The following is a 20,510-nucleotide window of genomic DNA, read 5'->3' on the forward strand; positions in this document are numbered from 1 at the left end:
GTAAACTCAGTAAAATATCCAAGTATGAAACAAATGTGATAGTTTTGGTATCTTTTATTTTACTTTTATTTCAATGGGATATATCAAATTTACATATGAATAAAATTACTATCGATATTTTGAAATGTTGCATTTTGTTTAACGTTTCTACAAGAAATAATCTTTCACTCATACTGAGCCATCATCTGCCTGTAGAGGGCATGTAAAAACTTACAAGTGATAAGAAGAAAACACTTGTTGTAGCCTTCAACTCGACATTTAGATATATCGACGACGTATTGTGAATTAACAATGGTTATTTCCATTCTTACGTCGATACGATATATCCCAGTGAGCTTGAGATATTAGAAGTCTGACAAATCTGTTTCAGGATTGGATACATCACCAGATAAAGACGTTAATGGTAATCTAACAACAAAGCTTTATGATAAAACGTGATGACTAAATTTCCATCGTCAACATCTCTTACTTATGCAGCAATACGCGGTATACCTTTATCACCCGCATACGGGGTTTATATCTCTCAGTTGATTCGATATGCAAGAGCCATCTTTACATATTCATGTACAATTTCTTTAACTAGGTAAGTTATTGATAAACAAGTTGATGAAACAAGAGTATCAGCAGTATCGTTTAAAGTCATTATTTCGTAAGTTCTCTTGTCGATACAATGGTCTTCTCAGCAAATACAATCTACCATTAAGTCAAACGCTGATAGACGTTTTTCATACTAATTGTTAGACCATTATTTACACACTGAATTGACGACGGATTTTTCCGTTATTTCCCAGAATGACAACAGCAATTTCAATTTTTAGTTTTATTTTTTTTACGTCACCATTGTAAACAAAGTATAACAGATAATAAATAAGCATTGAAAAGTGACATTTGTCATACTGTGATTCGATTGAATTTGTTCTAAACATTGTCTTATTTAGGAGTTACTTAATCGTGACTACATATTTCATTGCTGTCTCGAACAAATTAATCACAGGTGCCTGTTGGCAAATGGAAAGGTCAGTTCAGAATAACAAAGAATGTATTTTTGAGACAATCAAGCCAACATTTTAACTCTGATAGACACGAATAAATGCGAAAAATTTTCTTTTTAATACTATCATTTTTTTAATAAAGTGTTTTTGACCAGAAATATGTGATTGTCTTACTACATCGAGATAAATAAAGGCTTTTTTGTTTTTTAACAAATACTCTCTTTTTTCAAATATATAAACTTGATAATTTTTATGAAAAGTTGATATTAAAGGTTGTTATTCTAAATATACTTGTTTAGAAATTCACAGTAATTGTTTTTTGCAAGAGGGATATTAATAAATCAGTGGTTTCAATATACATCGTACAAATAAAATATTTTCAACATAACTGAAACCTATGCTCTGTCATTCAAATAAATTTGAAACTACAAAATATAAAATCAATATACCTATTTTTTCTGAATTAATGAACAATACGACATGTTTTTACATTACACCTTTTAAAGATTTAAATCAAACAACGAAGCGGTAAACATTACACTCTTTGGCACGCAGTAAGTTGAAAGTAAACTTAACCCTTCATATAAACAACAGTACATCATCTACCTGATGAAATTCAACAAATCCACTATATGTATCCATGCAGAATTTCAATAGCTAGAATTTACATGAATAAAGGAAGTAGAGAACAATTTATAAGATTGTCTGAAAGTGAAGCATTCTTTACAGGCAAACACAAACCGGCGGATCTCTTATCACTCTATTGAAAAGTGTCTTGAGTAACCAAAGGCTTACGTTTGAAGATCTGTAATCCTGAAGGAAAATTCCACGTGTATTCACAATTTAAAAATCATGAAATCCTCTGAAATAATTAGATGATCCTTCACTTTCCAAGACTAGTATCGACTTGGCCTGGAGCACTATTTTGTAGAATGTCACCACAATTTTAAATTAAAACCCTAAAAATATAAATATGCATAGTTTAGAAATATAATAAACTTAAAATTAACTTTTATTGTCGTGACTTGAAATAATTATTGAAGTAGATTTAAATTCCTTGGAATTGAAAAATTTAAAATGACTTACCTTAACCGTTAACCAATGGATTCCAGAGCTACACATTGACCATTTAGACAAACCTAAAGAAAAAGTAGGAATATATACAGTGTGCAGTTCATATCTGAAATACATTTATATTTTAATAACTTCAAATAAAATTATCAATTGTTGTATGCTTCAAATAAAAAAGGCCACCATTTTGTGAACTTACGTTTGCCTTGCCGCACGCTGTACCGTCTACAGCAGGCTCTGATCGTGTGTACCTCCACTCTCCCTGGCGATCGTCACAACATAAATGTTCACACTGTTTTGGCCCTTCCTGTAAATTCCAATTTATTAATTTAATTTCAACAAATGAGATGAGTAATTTTAATCTCTGTTATCTTTTTACATTATAGGAGAAAATAGAAGGTTAAAAATTATCATTTAAAATGATTCATATTTTGTGATGTTCTTGGAACAGGGTTAGATGTCTTTGAATTACCTCACACGGTGGACCTCCTGTAAAACGTCTACATTGTTCGTGTAATGTCATGTATTTTCCAGGAAAAGTGGTTGGAAATTGTAGGCTTTCTTTACTGGACCTCTGCATTAAGCAGGAAGACCTGTCCATTCGGAGAAAATTCTGGAAACTTCGAATGGAGCATTCTGAGAATCTGCTGAATTTAAATGAGTCGTCCCTGGTATAGCTCATAATGAATCCGGAGGAAGAGGAACAAGTACTGGCCTCAGATTCTCCGTCATGGTACGCCCCAAGACTAAAAAAAGCAAAGGTAAATTTGTTAATCTGCGAATCAAAGCAGTCATAGTGAAAACAAATAATAAAGTTAACTCAATGTTTCATACTTACAGGTGTCCAACTTCGTGGGCTGCAATGATGACGCCGTTAAAACTAGTAGAAGCTTCTCCAATACCAAAATTAAAAGCACTGCCACGTAACAATGGAGCCGACAGGCATGCTCCTCTAACATAGGCCACGCCTGGTAAGTAGGAAAGTAGTTTATTATTTTTTAAGTAAGACAAAAGTTTTTCATGAGGAATTTGAAACATATGGCTTTAGAAATTAGGGGGATTGTGAATCTATATTTTTAGTATGTAGCTTACCTGCAGTTCCTTTTACGCATTCGTTAGAGTCTTTCGGTCCATCCATGGAAGATATAGGCATTCCTTGTCTAATGGCTGTCAAAACATTTGGACTGAATGGAGTGATGGTATCGCGGTGCTTGACTTTACGACAAGCGTTTTCCCTGTTAAAAAAGGATATGTATATATGAATATAATGTACTATTCTTCTCCGGGGCCTTCTGAATTTCAAACTACATATGTAATAAAATATATTTGTACGAATACAGGTATTAATTACAAGATTCGCTAAAACTAGCTCTTTTTAAACTAAAAAACGTTTTAATTGTTGTTTAAAGTTAATCAATCTCTTAAAAAAATGATTTATATCTGAGTTTGCACTTAAGCATGTAAAATTAATTTCCTTCCAAAATACTCTAAATGGCAATAGTGGTAAGTTTGATCTTCTTACCCAGTTTGCAAAAATGTGATATCGTGTACTGGTAAAACATTCTCGTATCGTATTAACCATTTCTGAAGACTATCCATGGCATCATACAAGGAGAAAAGCTTACTCCCTTTGTATATACGACTATTCTCGATGAATGGTTGAGCATTTGGTTCTTTAAAAACACCAATTTCCCTGATTTTCAAATCGATAACAGGCCACTGCCCTGCTAAAGTGATTGTCAAATACTTCCAATTTACCTGAAAAATGAAACATATGGAGATAACGAACAGTATGCAAGATCAAAAGTGAAATTAAACGCTACATTTTTGTTATGTCTTGAAGGCTCATTTCAGAAAAGTGAATGTACGAGGGTTGTCCCATAAAATCGTGGACAAAGCGTTTTTCTCGAAAAGTAATGGGCGCACTAAGCTGAAATTTTCAGTAAATGTTTATTCATCATATTTAAGTAAATCATAATGTTTTTGATAATATATATTCAAAAATAAAGATTTTATTCTGCTTGAATGTGCACAAGGTACGGTCCTACGGCGCACGGTAAAAATAGCAAGGTTATATTAGTGAAGACATAAAAATTAATTCGTAATAAAAGTTTTCAATACATAAGATTAGGATGAAAATTATCCTAATTCCATTCCTTAAGCAATTCTGTCGTCTTTTTAAAAAATTCAAGGCATTTGGTTATTTTTTGGCAGTTTCCCGAGCATTTGAAATGGGAAAGTAATAAACACAATACACGAAAAATGGCGACTTTTTATGACGTTACGGCGCACCGGAGAGCAGTTCAGATAGATTAGGATGTTGTAATGACGCCTTAAGAGACTTTAAATGAATACAGAAGAAAGAAAATATGAAAAATATCACCAGATCTTTAGTATATAAATGATATGAAAGTTTTCTTAGTGAAGCTTTCGTGGTCGAGTCCCCAGATATTACAAAACGTATGGACAGACTGCCATTTGTAATAGCAAAGGACGCTGTCACTGTCGACCGTCGATGTGAGATTCTCTTGTAGTTGAATGATGGTGAGAATACTGTCTGTAACTTGCTAATAAATATTCAGAAGATCGCATGAGTGTGCCACATTGGTTTCTTAACTGGTTATAGATACTCACATATGTAAATCAATAAAACTTCTAAATTTAAGTGGGGCTTATCCAACTTTAAGTTTAGCAAAGATGAAACGTGACGCTGTTTTAGACACTTTGACGTTATCATCCGTGCGCCGTAGGGCGATACAGTACATAACATAAAATATCACAATTTGTTTACCTATGCATATATCTATTTGAAATTTGCTATGTATATTTATAATTTATCTACTAAAAAGTGGTGAAAATTTCAGAACGCAGTGATGATTATTTTTCAAACTAGACAACTTGTCCACGATTTTACGGGACAACCCTTGTATTTACGAAATAAGAACATAAGCCTTTAAAATACTTACTGCATGCCAGAAATGAAGTAGGTATTCCAATAATTCATTCGAGTCTCCTTCAAAGGCTCGGAAGAGTGCATGATCTACAAAGAGCAGTAATTCTGGCTCTATCCTAGGAGATCTGTACTGTCTCTTTTTTCGTCGATGAGTCTTTTTCTGTTTGGTTTTCTCTTGTACGTGTACTTTTAGTTTGTCAACATAATCAGGAACTAAAAGAAAACAAGTTTTATACTGAACAATGAGTTTTAAGAAAAAAATATTCATTTTAGATATTAGAAATTTCGATGTGTTGAGGTTTGGATATTTGTTGGTTAATGTGTTCTGAATATAAATGCAAATCACCATTTAAAGTATCATATCCGAATTCAGAGTCTTCTTTATCCTTTTTCCACAAGGTATGTTTGTCTGCAAACAAATCTCTTTTATGGCGTCGTCCAGCATTTGGAGGTGCAACCATTAGTTCGTCAAACAACACCCCTTCCTAGAACAACAGTTATGAATTTTTATTTACCGTTTCATTAATTAGACGGCATCTGAATAATATCTTTAAGGTTTTCCTTTTACAGAAGTGTGAAGCGAATACAGAAGAGAGACTTAAAGTGCGTGTCTGAAATGACAAATTATGTATTATGCTTGTAAATATTTTATAGGACGCTGGTACGCCTAACGAAATTACACAAAGCGTATGGTGCTCTAACTGTCATTATGAACAGTGGTCGATTCAAAATAACTCACATCAAAATAAATCAACTCCGCAGCTCTAGGTATTTCTACAAAAAATTTGTAGAAATACCAAGAGCTGCGGAGTTGATGGATTTTAAATCCAGGCGACGGTGATTATTTTTGTCAGATGTTCTATTTATGGTCATATTTAAATAATTTTTAATATATTTTTAATGTTAGACATGTACATTATCCTTTTGACCTCTCTTTATCATCATAACCTTGGAGAGTTATTGGGATTTTCTGATAGATGTAGAATGTGTAGGTATAAAGAGGACCCCCTTGGCGGAGGCCAATACTTACTACATAGGTATGATTGGGTGCAGATCCACCAAGGCGATGGGATCGGATATTTAAAAAAGTCCCTGAATTAATGTCGTGGTAAAAATTCATGGATTTGGCTATTTTATGTAAATCAACCTGAAAAATACATTGATAATCAAATAAGTTGAATCGGCAACTAGATCTTCTGTCTGTATTTTTATAAAACATTTTTCATGCAGATGTTCTTGTCAATTTGGAAACCACTACATAACATAAATCATTTTAGCTGGTACATCGCTAGGTTTTTGCATTATATATACAATTTAGCATCCTTTACATATAAATGAAAATAAAATTAACTTTTTGCACTGGTCTTAGATTAAGTACGATTAAGATAATTACTGGTTTATATTCCTCCTTGAAAATAGTTTTTCCTGTTTTGTCCACAGACACTGATAAATATCGAACATCCTCGTGAAATAAATTATGATTCACCCTTTGAAGTTCAACATTATAAATATTTTCAGGGGTAGATAGTTTAACTCCTAGCACTTTATCAACATTAGGGTCTCCAAGCACATGGATATCTGCTGGGACACTTCCTTGGATTCCAGGCACGTGCGCCTTACTTTTTATTCCTGATACGTGTTGATTTCCCGCGAAACCTGGAAAACAGTAATTATATGATTTAAAAAAATATAAATTAAATAAATAAAGAAACAGGAAACTTCAATCAGTTTCTATTTGACTCTAAGATATTCAGAATTCATCCTTTAAATTAAAAAAAAAAATTAGCGAGGTTCTTTGAAGAACTTGCGTTATCACAAAATAAAGAACAAAAAAAAACAAAACGAAAAAACAAATCCTCTTAGATTCGAATCTTTTTATAGTAAATAATATCTCCCTACCTAGAGCAAAAAGTTAATTTTACCTGGTTGCCACGGTCTGGACGGATTCCATCGATTTATTGGATGTCGTGTTAGCTGTAAAATGAAAAAAAAGGTTATCATGATTACTGAAAAGTGGCTTGAATTAAAATAAAACTACATGTAGCTGTTTTGAACATTTAAATAACTATTTTATCTATCAAACCACTACTTTCCAAATTTTTGCATTGTTCTTCACTTTTTGAAATGTTTAGACATTATACATGTAGTCCTTTTAAACTTGTTTATAGAAGTAAATCTATATATAAAACATTTGAGACAAAATTTCAATTCTTATATATAAAACAAAATAGTTTTCGTGCAATTTGCAGCTGTCACTTCTTTCTTACAAGGTATATATTTAAGAGATGCCAGCAGTCTATTGCCTATCGAGGGTCTAGATTTGTACTATGGGCTACCTATAATCATTAATGGTCATTTTTATGGTAAAATAATAACGAAATAATTGTTTTTATCTGCCATGATATTGCCGTGACGGCTAGTAAATGGCATATGTGGTCTGTTGATCGCTAACCATTACTGTGAGAATTTCATCTGGGCAAGAAAATTCCCCAGTTCTTTTTCAGGGATCTGAGAATAAATTTTTTCTTCCTTTCAGATTGAATAAATGGTGTTTTATTGCAATACTATTTCATTTGGTTTACTACTTTAGAAAAATGAAAAATATATATATATATATATATATATATATATATATATATATATATATATATATATATATATATATATATATATATATATATATATATATATATATATTCTTGTCATTCCATTTGAAAGATAAAACACAGCATTGTAATAAAGCACACATTCATTCATTCAACGAATACTTATTTATTCATTCCACGTCAAACTCTCATGTATTATCAATGTGATACATATCAATTGTTACATATCGTCCAAATTGATTGTTTTGTTATAAATACAATAGTACTGTTCTCTGTGATTTAGGTGTATAGCAAATAAACATGATCGATAAATATTGATGAGGTTGATCGAACACGCTTTAGTTTCCCATACGTTAGGGATTGTTGAGTTTGATCGAACACGCTTTAGTCGCATAAATCCATGTAAAGCTTATTTGAAGAATAAAATATATCAACAGTTTCATTTCTTTTTGTTTTTAATTTAGTAGTAGAAGCAAGAATTTCTAAAGTTAAGTTAATAGTTACACATACTATTCTGAAATGTGTACATTTTCTCTGTCAAGTGTAATTTTTTATTAGCTCTATAACGACATTAAAATAAGTGACCTAATCTATCATCTTCACAATATCATGACGAAGAACTCATATTCAGAGAATCCACATTTGTTTAAATATCTCTTTGTCAGGGCTCCACCCTATACACAAAGAAAATTAAAGTAATGATTATCATTTTTGAATTTTCAGCTGAAACGTCGGAGATAAATTTCAAAAGATATTAATTTTTGACTCATAATTATTAATTTATTTTGATTTAAACGATTTAAATTCAACAACCTTGACGTGACAAGTACGATGCCAATATCCCATTTTTTATTAATTGAATGTACAGAAATATTAATGAGCTACAATGACAGAACATGGCCAAAATAATTGATGGAAGCAGTCTAAGAGCGACCAGTGTCCAGGTATACGGAAGTATGTTTTATGTTTTCATAAGTATTTCTCAGATTAGAGGATATAATTAATATGACAGACTGTGTCATTGACTTTTATTTTTCCAGACTAGCTAGACAGCTAGGATAATAATAAAACAACTTCGATAAGTAGAATTAATAGTATTTTAAAACAAGCATCATATACTTAAAACAGTTGTTTCCCTAAGAAAGCATTTAGTAAAGAATAAGTTGTGAGAAACTTTGAAATAAAATATTCATTTTGTATGGATAGGAAAAATCTAATTCATAACCCTTTAATTTATGAGAAAGATCTAGTGTTTATCAACTGGATAGCAGTTTTTTGTCAGGATCTTTCGCTTGCATAAAGAGTCTTAAGTCTAATTTCTTAATTTAACCTTTCAATAATTATGCTAATCAGAGATGTCATTAATACAGATTTTGGGGTTGCCCTAGTCATTTATCAAGCTTTTTCGGTTTTATATAATAATTAGTAATAATGAAAGGATCACAAAACTAAATTATTAGAGCGACTTGCAAATTATAATTTTTGACACATGCAGTAATGGCTTTTGCACGATTGATAAAGACGCATTCCATTTCCTTGTACAAAAGTTGAGACTGAACTTTGGTTCAATGGAAAATTAATTGTTTAACAAGAATAAAGTGAACATGGTTGTGTTTCCAATTAAAAATGCAGTAAGAATTGACTAGCTTTGTCTTGTGTTATAAAAATTTCTTTATTTTGATCAAAAAATGGTTAAGCAATTTTATACTTCAGTCATCTGCAATTGCTTCTATCACAAAACCTTTTTTGAAAAATAATTGGATAGTAATGTTGTGAAAAGACATGTAAATATAAGCTAGAAAATGTCGTAATTCTCATTATCTCTTAGAATTTAAAGCATAAGTAACAAATCCTTTAGAGAACATAAAACCCATAACAAACGTTTTTGAAAAAAATCCCCATCTTTATGATGAAGGAAGAGTTTATCTGCTAAAGATCATTAAAGGTTAGAAGAGTTTATCAAAGAATTTTCATCAGTTTAGTTCATTTTGAACAACAGTTAATAAATATCATCCAAGACTCGAAGAGAATGTTGTGGTAGACCAAGAAATTATTGCTAGTAATGAAACAGTCAATTACGGTAAGCGTTCGTCTAATGATTTGATGACAAAGAAGTAATTAAAACATCCAATCGTCGTCTTTTTTTCGTATGATTAAATTCAAAATAAATCAAATATAGAAGTAATCATCTAATTAAGCTTTCTTGACTATTATATGAAATACTAACAGAAATTTTTACAACAGAAAGCGTTATGGTTAAAAGATTTAACAAGATCTTTGACAAATGACAAAGGGGAAAACATATAAAAGAACAAAGGTGTCAAAACAAAGATATAAACTACATAGCTTTGCCAAAATAATATTTACGATTAAAAATTGCCTGACACGGTGGGCAAAACAAAGCTTATAGAAAGGTTAGAGACCCTTAATAAAAATCTACTACATAACTCCTACTCTTTACCACACCTTCCGTTCTAACACAGTTTTGTGATGATAAAATCCCCAGACCAAACTCCTACATCGAAACATTGACTGGAAGAAATGACCCTCGCCTTACATATTGCAATTATAACAGATAGATTATGAAGAGCATACATATTGGACATATTTCATCATTTATTATTTTGTATAAAGTGGTTTATTTAAGAAACCAAGTTGCTTCAAGATTTGAAAATACCCTATTTTATTCAGTGTATGCCTCTTTAGGGAAATATATGGAGATAACGAACAATATAATCAAACTCAAAAGTCTATCAAACAATACAAAATAGGAGCAGAGCAAACCCGGACCTCCGAAACTTTAGGAAAATCTCCCATAGAGAAACAAAAGAATACTTATATCTGCTGGTAGCTGATTAATTGACATTGATAGGTACCTCACTTTGTCACGATTTACTGCACTACATGCTTATATCTGGGGAGTATCCGAGAAATATTGAGTATTTGGTGTGTGAACCACGAATTTCTTCCGTTATTCACGTTATTGATAAACTACAAACGCAATACTGTAAACCAACTTTTATTCGCGTGCGAGAATTATTCTCGAGTTCAGCGATCTTTTTTTACTCGCGAATATTAATCGCCGCGAATCAATCATATTGCTTTGCATTTGTAGAAATGTTTCCTCACTTGCGAAAATTGATCATCGTGGCTTGATTTCAAACCGACGAATCGCGAATAAAAGATTATGCGAATAATAGTTGGTTTACAGTATTGAATTTTAGATCCAGTAAAATAAATCCGAACTCAATTCGGACAATTTCAGAGAAATACCTGGTTGCTTTTTATAGAGAATATCAATCAAACTTGTAGTTACATACATTGCCACCAATACCACGGATCAATCTTCAACAGTTGTTAATTGTAACTAGTTTGTAAGATGTTTCAGTTTTAAAATGAGATTGGCAAGTATTTCAATTATTCTAGTATCTCTTTTCTTTTAAAAGTGTTTGATGTTTGACTTAAGGAAGTCTTCAAACTTTCATAGGCAATATATTTTTATTGGAACAAGAGTATATATGTAGGCAAATATAATATAAACATATAAATTATAATCCTTTTCTGTCCATTATAGGGGAATCTGAGAGAAATGTAAAACTAGTTTCTATGGACGAAAATAGCAGAATTGATACTTGGATTTCCTTGTGACCTACCGACACCTGCAGACATCGTGAGAAGTTTTAGTAGCAGTAAGTAATCAATTATCATAATTACAAAAAGTCATTAATGAGCCCAAAATGGACACCTTGGTCGCTTAGCCACTACCTTGTATTCTAAAAAAACTTCTGGCTGTCATCATTTCATACCTGTTCCACAAACCTTTATTATTTTGTTCAGCATAAAACATGCAAGTGCATCTACAAAGTGTGTTAACAGACCAATCTACAATGTTAACAGAAGGAACCGGCTATTTAACATGAGAAACACATGTAAACGTGGGTAAAAGGCATAAACACTAGGCTACATAAAACTGCAGTTCAAATGAAGGCTATATTAGTTGGTTAACCTTAAAGACGACAGTTTTTTTCCAAGAATTTAGAACCATGGATCTACTTCTAATCAAATGAATACTAGTAACCCCTTTTTAATTGTGCTTCAGGTTTCCTTACAGTTTTAAAAATGATTACCATTTGTCATTTTCCTGTCTTCATTTAACACTTTATGTGGATACTCGCTTTTAATGCAAATGTCAAATATATTTAACATTTTGGTCTTTGTTGAAAAATGCAAACTTAAGTTATTTTACATACAATTCGGTAGAACAGAAAATAAAACAAATTGTTTTCAAAGTTTTATTCCTCAAATAGAACCTTATTTCGTATTTTGTGGACATTTATATATAGTACAACCAACGACTGAGTCACAAATATTTCTTTCGCTTTAAAAGTTCATAAAAGCATACAGAAATATCAAAGGAGAGAGAGAGAGAGAGAGAACAGACTTATAAAAAAAATCTGCTGATAATACCCAAAGGTGACACAAGCATTCAATTTGTTTTCAGGGTATAGCAGCACATATACATGTTACTGTTCTGGGAGGGTTGGGGGCTTTAAAGGCTAAGTGGACAATTCCAGGACAGGACACTTCTTTATAATCCTTACCATTCTTAGTGAGAGAGGCGATAATAAGAGGACAAGAAACGATTCTATTTATAGAAGCTATCTAGAGTTGATGTAGAGTTAACGATATCATTATGTTTTCTTGACACTTAATATAAGGATCTGTAAAAATATCCATTAATATCTTTCATGGCTTTATACGCGGCCTTGTATTACGAAGATTTAGCAAGTTAACATTTTTTATTCAAAAATAAATTTAAAATAAAAAAAACCCTCAATGCCTAAGTTACATGTGTCTGTCATTTGGGTATTCGCTTTGTTTTTCTTGATAGGATTCAAATTGTTGAATAGAATGTCCAGTGTATTTAAAAGTATATTATTCATGATTTTGTAATAAAATGTTAATGATTACTTTCTAAAATTAGTTGAAAAGTTGCAAACACTTTCAAATATTTCTCAGTATTTATAAAAAGAAAGGTTGGGGGTCAAAGAAGAAACGATTAACGTCAACTCCCTGATGTAATTAAACAAATAAGATATGCTTACGTTGTTCACATCCAAATACCTACAGACTTGTATAAGATTAGCACACACAACATCAGAACTGCATCCCCGAGGGCTTTCTACCCGTAATGGAGTCAGTATTAGTGTATCTAAACTGTAGCTTCTGTAGCCCTGGGCTACTTTGCTAAATGATTCACAGCAGGGTTTATGTTATTCGTATGTTTTCTTGTGTATGTTTGTTCTAAAGGCAATCCTTTCACAATTTTGGTGTTGTTAAAGAATCTCAAATAAATCAAGACGTGAATCATTTATATTTAAATAAGAATCATAAAGTTGAAAAATTTTACATAGTAAAAGCATAGCAAATAAGTTCCATTGTGCTCCGAACATAAAAAAGAAAACACAGTCAAGCATTTCTTAAATATAAATATTTATTTAAAATTGCAGATTTTGAATTTCATTTACTCCAACCCAATTTATGCCCTTTTAAATTGATTGATATAGCTGCACCGCTAAGCAAAAAATATTAATTTTCAAAAATGACATCTGACGGAAATGCATGGGGTCCAACCATTTTCTCTGTTCTCAACTGTCATCATAAATAACCAGACGATGTAGTTCTTGGGAACTTATGTGGCATTGCATCCAACTGTTTGGGGGTAAATGTATTCTTATTATAACAAAAGTACTTTAGCAAAAGTATATAAGGCATGGGGCATAGGATTGGTTATAAAGTTAAACCTGCATTTATATATTTCAGACTCTATCTTTTGTATTGACACATTTTGTGAAATCAATCAAATAACTGAAATAACCTGCAGACGTCACGGCGATTTGATAAACTTCCTTTTGAGCACTGGAAAACTGGTCACTTTGTGCATAACTTTGATATTTGGTGTAATAAGAGCAATGGATAAAAAAAAAAATCACCCTGAGAATAACGACTATGGCAAGTTTGCAACAAAACAATTACAGATACATATTTTAATAATCTGACTGTTGTAAACGTATAAATAGGTATAGATAAAGCATATAAAAGGTTTTGGTGAGATTTTTGATGTATGCAAATTTAAAACATTTCGTGTCAAAATTTGGGAAAGAAATGATAATTATCGATTATTTTTTTAACGAGGATTATCAATCAAGCTTATTAAAGCATACCACCTCTCGTATATAATATGCTTCTATATTAAGATCACAGTTACCCCTTTGTGAATAATGAAAGAAATGATTTTGCACTTTGTATGGTTAAAAAGTAAAAGTAAATGGCTGTGGCATAACGTTGTTGTTGTTTTAATATCTTTATGCCACCTAGGCTTAAATATATTCAAATCTTAATATACAAATGATAAAATTAAGTATGCAGAATTTAACTTCAAATAATCTTGCAATTCAGAATACATTCATGGTAAGTGATTTTAGAACAAAGGAATGTTTGGTATAAAATGCTTGACAAAGGCTGAAATCACGTACATCGAACTTTATTTTGTCTAAACCATAGGAAACTCTGATATTAATATTTTTTTTCGTCACAAACGATTTTTGTAACAGTCTACTAATGGTGGAGATTTGCCTTAGCATTAGCCAATCTTGTCAATGTCCTATAAGACAATTGTCGATTTTAATCACAGACAACATGGCAGCAAGTCTTTTTTTTTATATTATGACCTGCCCCTTAACGGTCTACACTACTTGTTTACAAATAAACATGATGGAAGTTCTGTTCTAAAAAAATTTAATTTCTACAACATCTTTTAAATTAAAGTGATAATGCAGTATAAAATAAAAATGTTAGTTATTTTCCTGCGGAAGTTCCTATTGTGACATCATAAATCAGTACGTTTCCTATGTTCCCCGTTTTATTCCCTATTATTAATTGTTTATGACCCTTTAAAAATGACCTTCTAATTTAAATATTGAGGAAAATTAGAGTTATTTTTGAATTTCTCAATCATTTAGTCTAACCACGTTCTTTTACCACTAATTTACCAATGTGCTTGCCATGGGTCAAGATAATGCCATTTAAATGTTAGCTTTTTGTCAAGTTCTTCAGAAAACATTTCATTAGTCAGTCGTTTATCATAAAAAAGAACTCTTAATTCATTTCAAGAAAATCATCGAGTGTCGCTTTATAATTGCATATTTTCTTCTTGAATAATGACATTCGTTGATTTGAGATTGACATTTTATTTGATACTCAGCCGTCAAGATTATGTGATCAGAATGTCAATTTCATCGTTTTTTAAAAAATAAATTTTAATATTTCAAGTCATATTCTGCATTTTATAATTAAAACTTTTCAAGATTTTTTATACAATGATATTTCCGTTTTGCAAATTTACGCTTTGTTCTTCCATAGATATTATTTATGGTAGCAGCATTCTGAAGTCCTTTTTTATTTAAATTAGCATACTATTGTAATTAAAAAATAGATTTAGACAATTAAAACTGCTGTCATCAAAAACTTGAAATAGTAACAGTTTTCTGATGTAAAAATATCTAATATCTTACCTTATCTTGATACTGTGAATAACATGTACATGTGGATATAAAGAGCGTCAGCAAATAAGTCTTGATGATTTGTGTAAATTCCATAATAGTTAATATAATATCACTCAAAAAATAAACATATAAAAACAACAGAGATTCAAATCACATCGACGATGGTCCTAAAAGCTGAAGTTATTTGTAAATTCCTCATTGAAATTTTTTCGAATTAAAATGTTTTCCCATTCTATGTACAGCCTCTTTTGGCTCTTTGTGTTGTATTGTAGACGTTGCACCCGGAGAGCTGTAATCGTGAACTTGGTAACGAACAGGCTTGGCTGGATGGTAGTTGCGCTTGAGCTTTTTTCGTTGACGAGTTCGCCGATCACTCTGAAGAAAAAGCTAGCTCTTCGGAAGTAGTTGATTTTCCGTCATGCTCGTAATGGGGGTTAATCACGGTCGTACGTTCGCGTAATAGTGCCTTCGTTGGTCACGCTTGACTGCTTACTGTCTTCAGGGCAACTTGTTGGAGATCAAATAGTTGGTTACCTGTGTTTTCAGACTTTACTGCTGTAAAATAGAAAATAATTTGGCATTTTTATGAGAAATAACATCATATAACTTGTTGTTATATTAGAAATGATGATTACCTAAGATATTCTGTATCACCAGTAGAAAATATAAAAACCACAAACAAAATACATGTAAATGTGTAGTGCACAGTACTAAGGCTAAACAGCTTCTGGGTAATTACAGCGTTTTCCAAATTCTTATACATAAATTGGCAATGAAATGATAAGGTATAAGAAATATCATTAAAAATCTAATCACGTAATTAATGTCTTTCTTCACGTGTTCTGAATCCAAATATATCTGGAAAGATAACTTTTTGTTAATTACTTGATTTCAAAATCAAAATCAAAACAGTTATGGTAAGAATAAATTCCAGTTATAGCATAACCTTAATTATAACTGAGAATCAAATTTAAGTTGATGATGATTTAAATAGTGTAGTAATAGGCTTTTATAGGTTATGCCTGCTGCCCTGTTCATTTATGTTTCAGTGCATGATAAATATGTTTAAATCAAATAAATCTAGTTATATTGAAAAACGAGTATCGGCAAGTTTCTGATCTGAAGACAATCAATTACTATTTTGTGTAATATGCTAATTTAATTGGCATTCCAGAATACTGGATATTTTACTTTTTCTGATAAATCCAGGACATTTTTTTTTTCATTTTTTGATAAATTTTAATTGAATTATAAGTTAAAATATTCAAGTTTTTAATCAACTGCAGCATTTAAAAGACGCACTATTTAATTAAGAAATGCAAAGATAACGCATATTAATTAATGTGTAAACAGTAATTAAATTGAAGTCCATTAAAGCAATACAAATCGAGAACAGAACAAACTCAGCTTTCTCAAGATATCAGAATTAGATCTAGTGCCATGGAGGAGTAAGCATCACTTTCGACTGAAAACACCCGCTGCGTGCTTCTTGTCATGATCATTAAACAGAAAAATCTATAGAAAATTCTGGTTTCACAATTACAGTCAAACTTTGTTATCTCAAACTTGGTGGGACCAAGAAAAAAATACTTGAAATACCCGAGGATAACAGATATCAAAGGTAGAATAAAAAGGGGTCGGTGGGACTTGTTTGAGATACTGAAGTGTAACTGTAGTATGAAAAAGTCAGTCAGCATATTTGCTGACAAATCATTTTTTTCAATGAAACATGATGGAGATAACGAACACTATTCAAGATCAAAAGTCCATTAAATTATGCAAAATAGGAGCATAGCAAACACGGACCTCCAAAACATCACAGGTGGGATCAGGTGCCATGAGAAGTGATCATTCCCTACCGAACAGTCACACTCAATATAATAAAACATAAATGTTTCATGAAAAAATAAATAAGACAGTTGCCATAAAATTCAGCATAATAATTATAAACAAAATGTTATACATTCCTCATCTTGTCGAAGGAACAAATGTTCAAGATAATTTCTTTCTGTTAATTGTTGGACATGTTCTGAATATTATAAAAATTGCACTGAAATCATGCCAACCATCAGAATTGCAGGAAACTAATTACAAATCAATGTATTAAGTGATAGTAATGTGTTTTGTCAAATATACAAATTAGACATTGAATTTACGTTAACAATAAAGCAAAGAGCACAGACAAGCATTACATGGTTATTGGTACCTAACGTTGTTAGTGTGATTATGCAAATGAACTAATCTGCATATGTCAATACGATATCACAAGGTTCAAATAGTTTTAAGACGAGGATATGCACTTTGACATGAAAGCATCACATGATGCCTGTTAGATGGCATATTATTCAATGCAATTAAATGGAAAATGGATTCCGATTAAAAATAATGAAATTACTCAGCTCCATACTACTTCATTGTAATGGTAAACATGCGACTTCTAGAGTTTTAGCATTTTTTTAACATAACATATCCCCAGGTTGTCCTTATCTACATAGTGATATTATCTTCACCTTATGTTAAATGATTTCCTTACAACTAATTATTTAAAAATGATTTGGTTTTACAATGATTAATTTTAATGTGATTATCAAGAAATCTTGACCCACAAACCTTTCACATGAATGTCAAGGAAATGTCTTTAAAGAATAACATTTGACATTGAAAGATACCTAGATTAAGTCAGAAAAATGCTTATTAGTTTGTTCCATTGAACAATCTCCTAATAATCATTATTGCATTATCATTAGTTCACTACTGTAATTTACAGTTTATATAAATACTATACAAATCAAACAACTCGAAAAAGAACATCTGAAAATATTGGCATTGTAAATCAATTAGCATTTTAAAAGATAGGTTTTACGTCTATTCTTTGTTTTGTGAACCATAAAAACGGTGACAATTGATAAAATTATTAAAACTATTACATACCACATCAATAAATGAATAATCGATGTACGTGATTGAATTAATTTTACATGATCAAACATCAATCTTTACTACTTAATAATTTTTACCCCACATGTTTAAAAGAAAGTTCTGGAGATATTACACATTTTTTTCATCCAAATATCTTTTTTTTTCTCCAAAAATATATTTATTCAATTATTGTTAGTTTGTTTTATATTTGTTTTTCTGGGGCGGGGCTGCATTTTGTTTGAATACCATCAGATTAGGTCCACATGAACAATTTGACATAAGTAATAACAAGGTTTCTTTGATTGAGAACCACATTTCTCCAGCGAAAAAAAACTTACTGAATCGAGCACTGGTTGCTACTGTCGTGTTGGGAAAATTTATTATTTTTTTAATACATGTAGTATCTTCACCATATTTATCATTAAATTATTAAGTTTCAGGAGACCTTGACATGACATTTTCTGTGTTGGGTTTTTCCACTATTGTAGGTCAAACATAAATCTATTTGGCAGATACACTGTAAAACATTTTCAAAGGGAAATGTTTCTTTTTTTATAAATTAAATGAAGCGAACAATTTATTAAGATGTATTAAAATCATTACGCCAGCTTTTCCCTCCAAGTCGTCACAATGTCTCGATGTTGACCTCGGTGAATGTGGCAATGGCTGGTATATATGAAAGACTTGCAACAGACAGAGTATCGAGATTTTTTAGTATTCTTATACTACAACACAAAAATTTGCACTAGAAAAATGCAGCAGCTTACTATGGCATGTCAAACGTTGCAATATTCGATCGTTTTCCATTTGTACTGCACAGTTTTTATTTGTATTCTATAATTTTTCATTTGCATTGTAAAATGTTTATTTGTCAGAACTATATAATTTTTATTTCTATTGTATAATTTTCCAATTGTTTTGTATATTTTTCATTTGTATTGTAAATAAATCATTTGAGTTGTACAATTTTTAATTTACATTGTATATTTTCCATTTGCATTGTATAAAAAATTAATAATACAAATGGATATTATAAAATACAAATAATTTAAAATTATACAATACAAATGGAAAAGATCGAATATTGCAACATTTGACATGCCATAACTTACTATAGTAATTATTTTATTTAACAACCACCTGTTACTCATGTGATAGAAACATCATTGTACATATAGCATCATTCGGCTTGCAATTAAACTATTTTTAATTCCTAATATTCATTAAGAAGAACTAGTGGTAATTATTAACATATCTTAATAACTTTAAAGCAATATTTTGTGCAATCTCAGTATGATAATGATATCTTGTGATCTTTAAAATGTTAACTTTCTTTTTATGCAAGCCAAATAATGGCTATACCGTACAAAGGCCATTTAATTTTTACAAAGATGTAGTTACATACATAAATTAATTTACCAAATACTATACTTGTGGTCAAATTTTGAGAATGTTACACGCTAAAGTAATTTGTTTTTCAGAAGTACATTGGCTTAGCTATTTTCATAAATTTTAGATTTGTCTTCAAACATTTGTCAGGTTTCTCATGAAATATTCAATATTAAAAAGAGCAGATACTTAAAAAAGTAACGTTTTCCCTGCATCTGCGACGTAAATCTACTTTGAATATTTTCATTAATTAGAAAGAAGATCAAATTGCAGCAATAAAAAAGAACCATTACATTATTTTTTTTTAATACAGAAAGAAGAGAAATAATACATAGATTTTATATATGTTTCGATAATGAACTAGTGAAAACTATCTAAATTGGCAAGTGGCATGTAAGCTTATCCAAGCAAGTATAAAATGTGTCTATATTGTTTAATTTAAGATCGCAATACCATTGGATTATAATTGCATAGCAATTTATTTTGTATTATAAAAAGATTTTGTAATTTTTTTTCTTGTTATTTTCCTTTCCACGTAGTAAAATCCAAGAAATATTCAAATACCTCACCTGGAAAACTAATTCCTACCATTTAGAAATATATTGTTTACAAAAATTATATTTTGAAACAATATCAGAGCTATAAGTCAGAATATAGCAAATGTTGTTCCGTTTTAATGATTCTTTATGGTGACAAATTTTGACTTTATGAGACAACAACGGGGACTGAATTTACAGGCACCTGGGCTCAGCCAATGCTTTCTCATTTTCTGTGTGAAGTCGATTTGCTTGTTAACAACTTTTCACAGCCAGTTACATCTTTTTTTAATATTCATTCGATAAGTTTATGAATTTGACTTAAATAATCCTTACATATCTTAACGATAAATATACAAGAAGAAGGTTAATTTATTTTTTTCGAAATATTCAGATTTACATCGTATCTACTTCAATATCATTCTCAAAGGCTTTTTATTAATCCACTTGGCAATATTGTTTATATTTTAGAAATTAAA

The 20,510-nt window shown here is 30.8% G+C and overlaps 1 protein-coding gene across 3 annotated transcripts in view; it reads right to left on the bottom strand.

Moving 5' to 3' along the window:
* Positions 1-805: 805 nt before the first annotated feature.
* Positions 806-20,510, bottom strand: part of LOC134243000 (A disintegrin and metalloproteinase with thrombospondin motifs like) — a 32,236-nt gene continuing 12,531 nt past the window's right edge. For 2 of the 3 annotated variants that reach the window (XM_062725210.1, XM_062725218.1), the window contains exons 2-14: positions 15,197-15,742; positions 6,939-6,990; positions 6,410-6,672; positions 6,047-6,163; positions 5,363-5,501; positions 5,030-5,229; positions 3,586-3,821; positions 3,156-3,298; positions 2,902-3,031; positions 2,536-2,809; positions 2,263-2,370; positions 2,079-2,131; positions 806-1,951 (exon numbers count right to left, since the gene is read on the bottom strand). In XM_062725210.1, the coding sequence (XP_062581194.1) occupies positions 2,087-2,131; positions 2,263-2,370; positions 2,536-2,809; positions 2,902-3,031; positions 3,156-3,298; positions 3,586-3,821; positions 5,030-5,229; positions 5,363-5,501; positions 6,047-6,163; positions 6,410-6,672; positions 6,939-6,990; positions 15,197-15,280 (1,791 nt within the window). In that variant the 5' untranslated portion in view covers positions 15,281-15,742 and the 3' untranslated portion in view covers positions 806-1,951; positions 2,079-2,086. Of the gene's footprint in view, positions 1,952-2,078; positions 2,132-2,262; positions 2,371-2,535; positions 2,810-2,901; positions 3,032-3,155; positions 3,299-3,585; positions 3,822-5,029; positions 5,230-5,362; positions 5,502-6,046; positions 6,164-6,409; positions 6,673-6,938; positions 6,991-15,196; positions 15,743-15,822; positions 15,874-20,510 lie in introns of those variants that run through there. The other variant, XM_062725223.1, reaches the window with a different exon arrangement.

Source organism: Saccostrea cucullata, unplaced genomic scaffold (genome assembly GCF_032062105.1).
Source record: "Saccostrea cucullata isolate Sc308-1 unplaced genomic scaffold, CSIRO_AGI_Scuc_v1 ctg702, whole genome shotgun sequence".
NCBI classification, from domain to species: domain Eukaryota; kingdom Metazoa; phylum Mollusca; class Bivalvia; order Ostreida; family Ostreidae; genus Saccostrea; species Saccostrea cuccullata.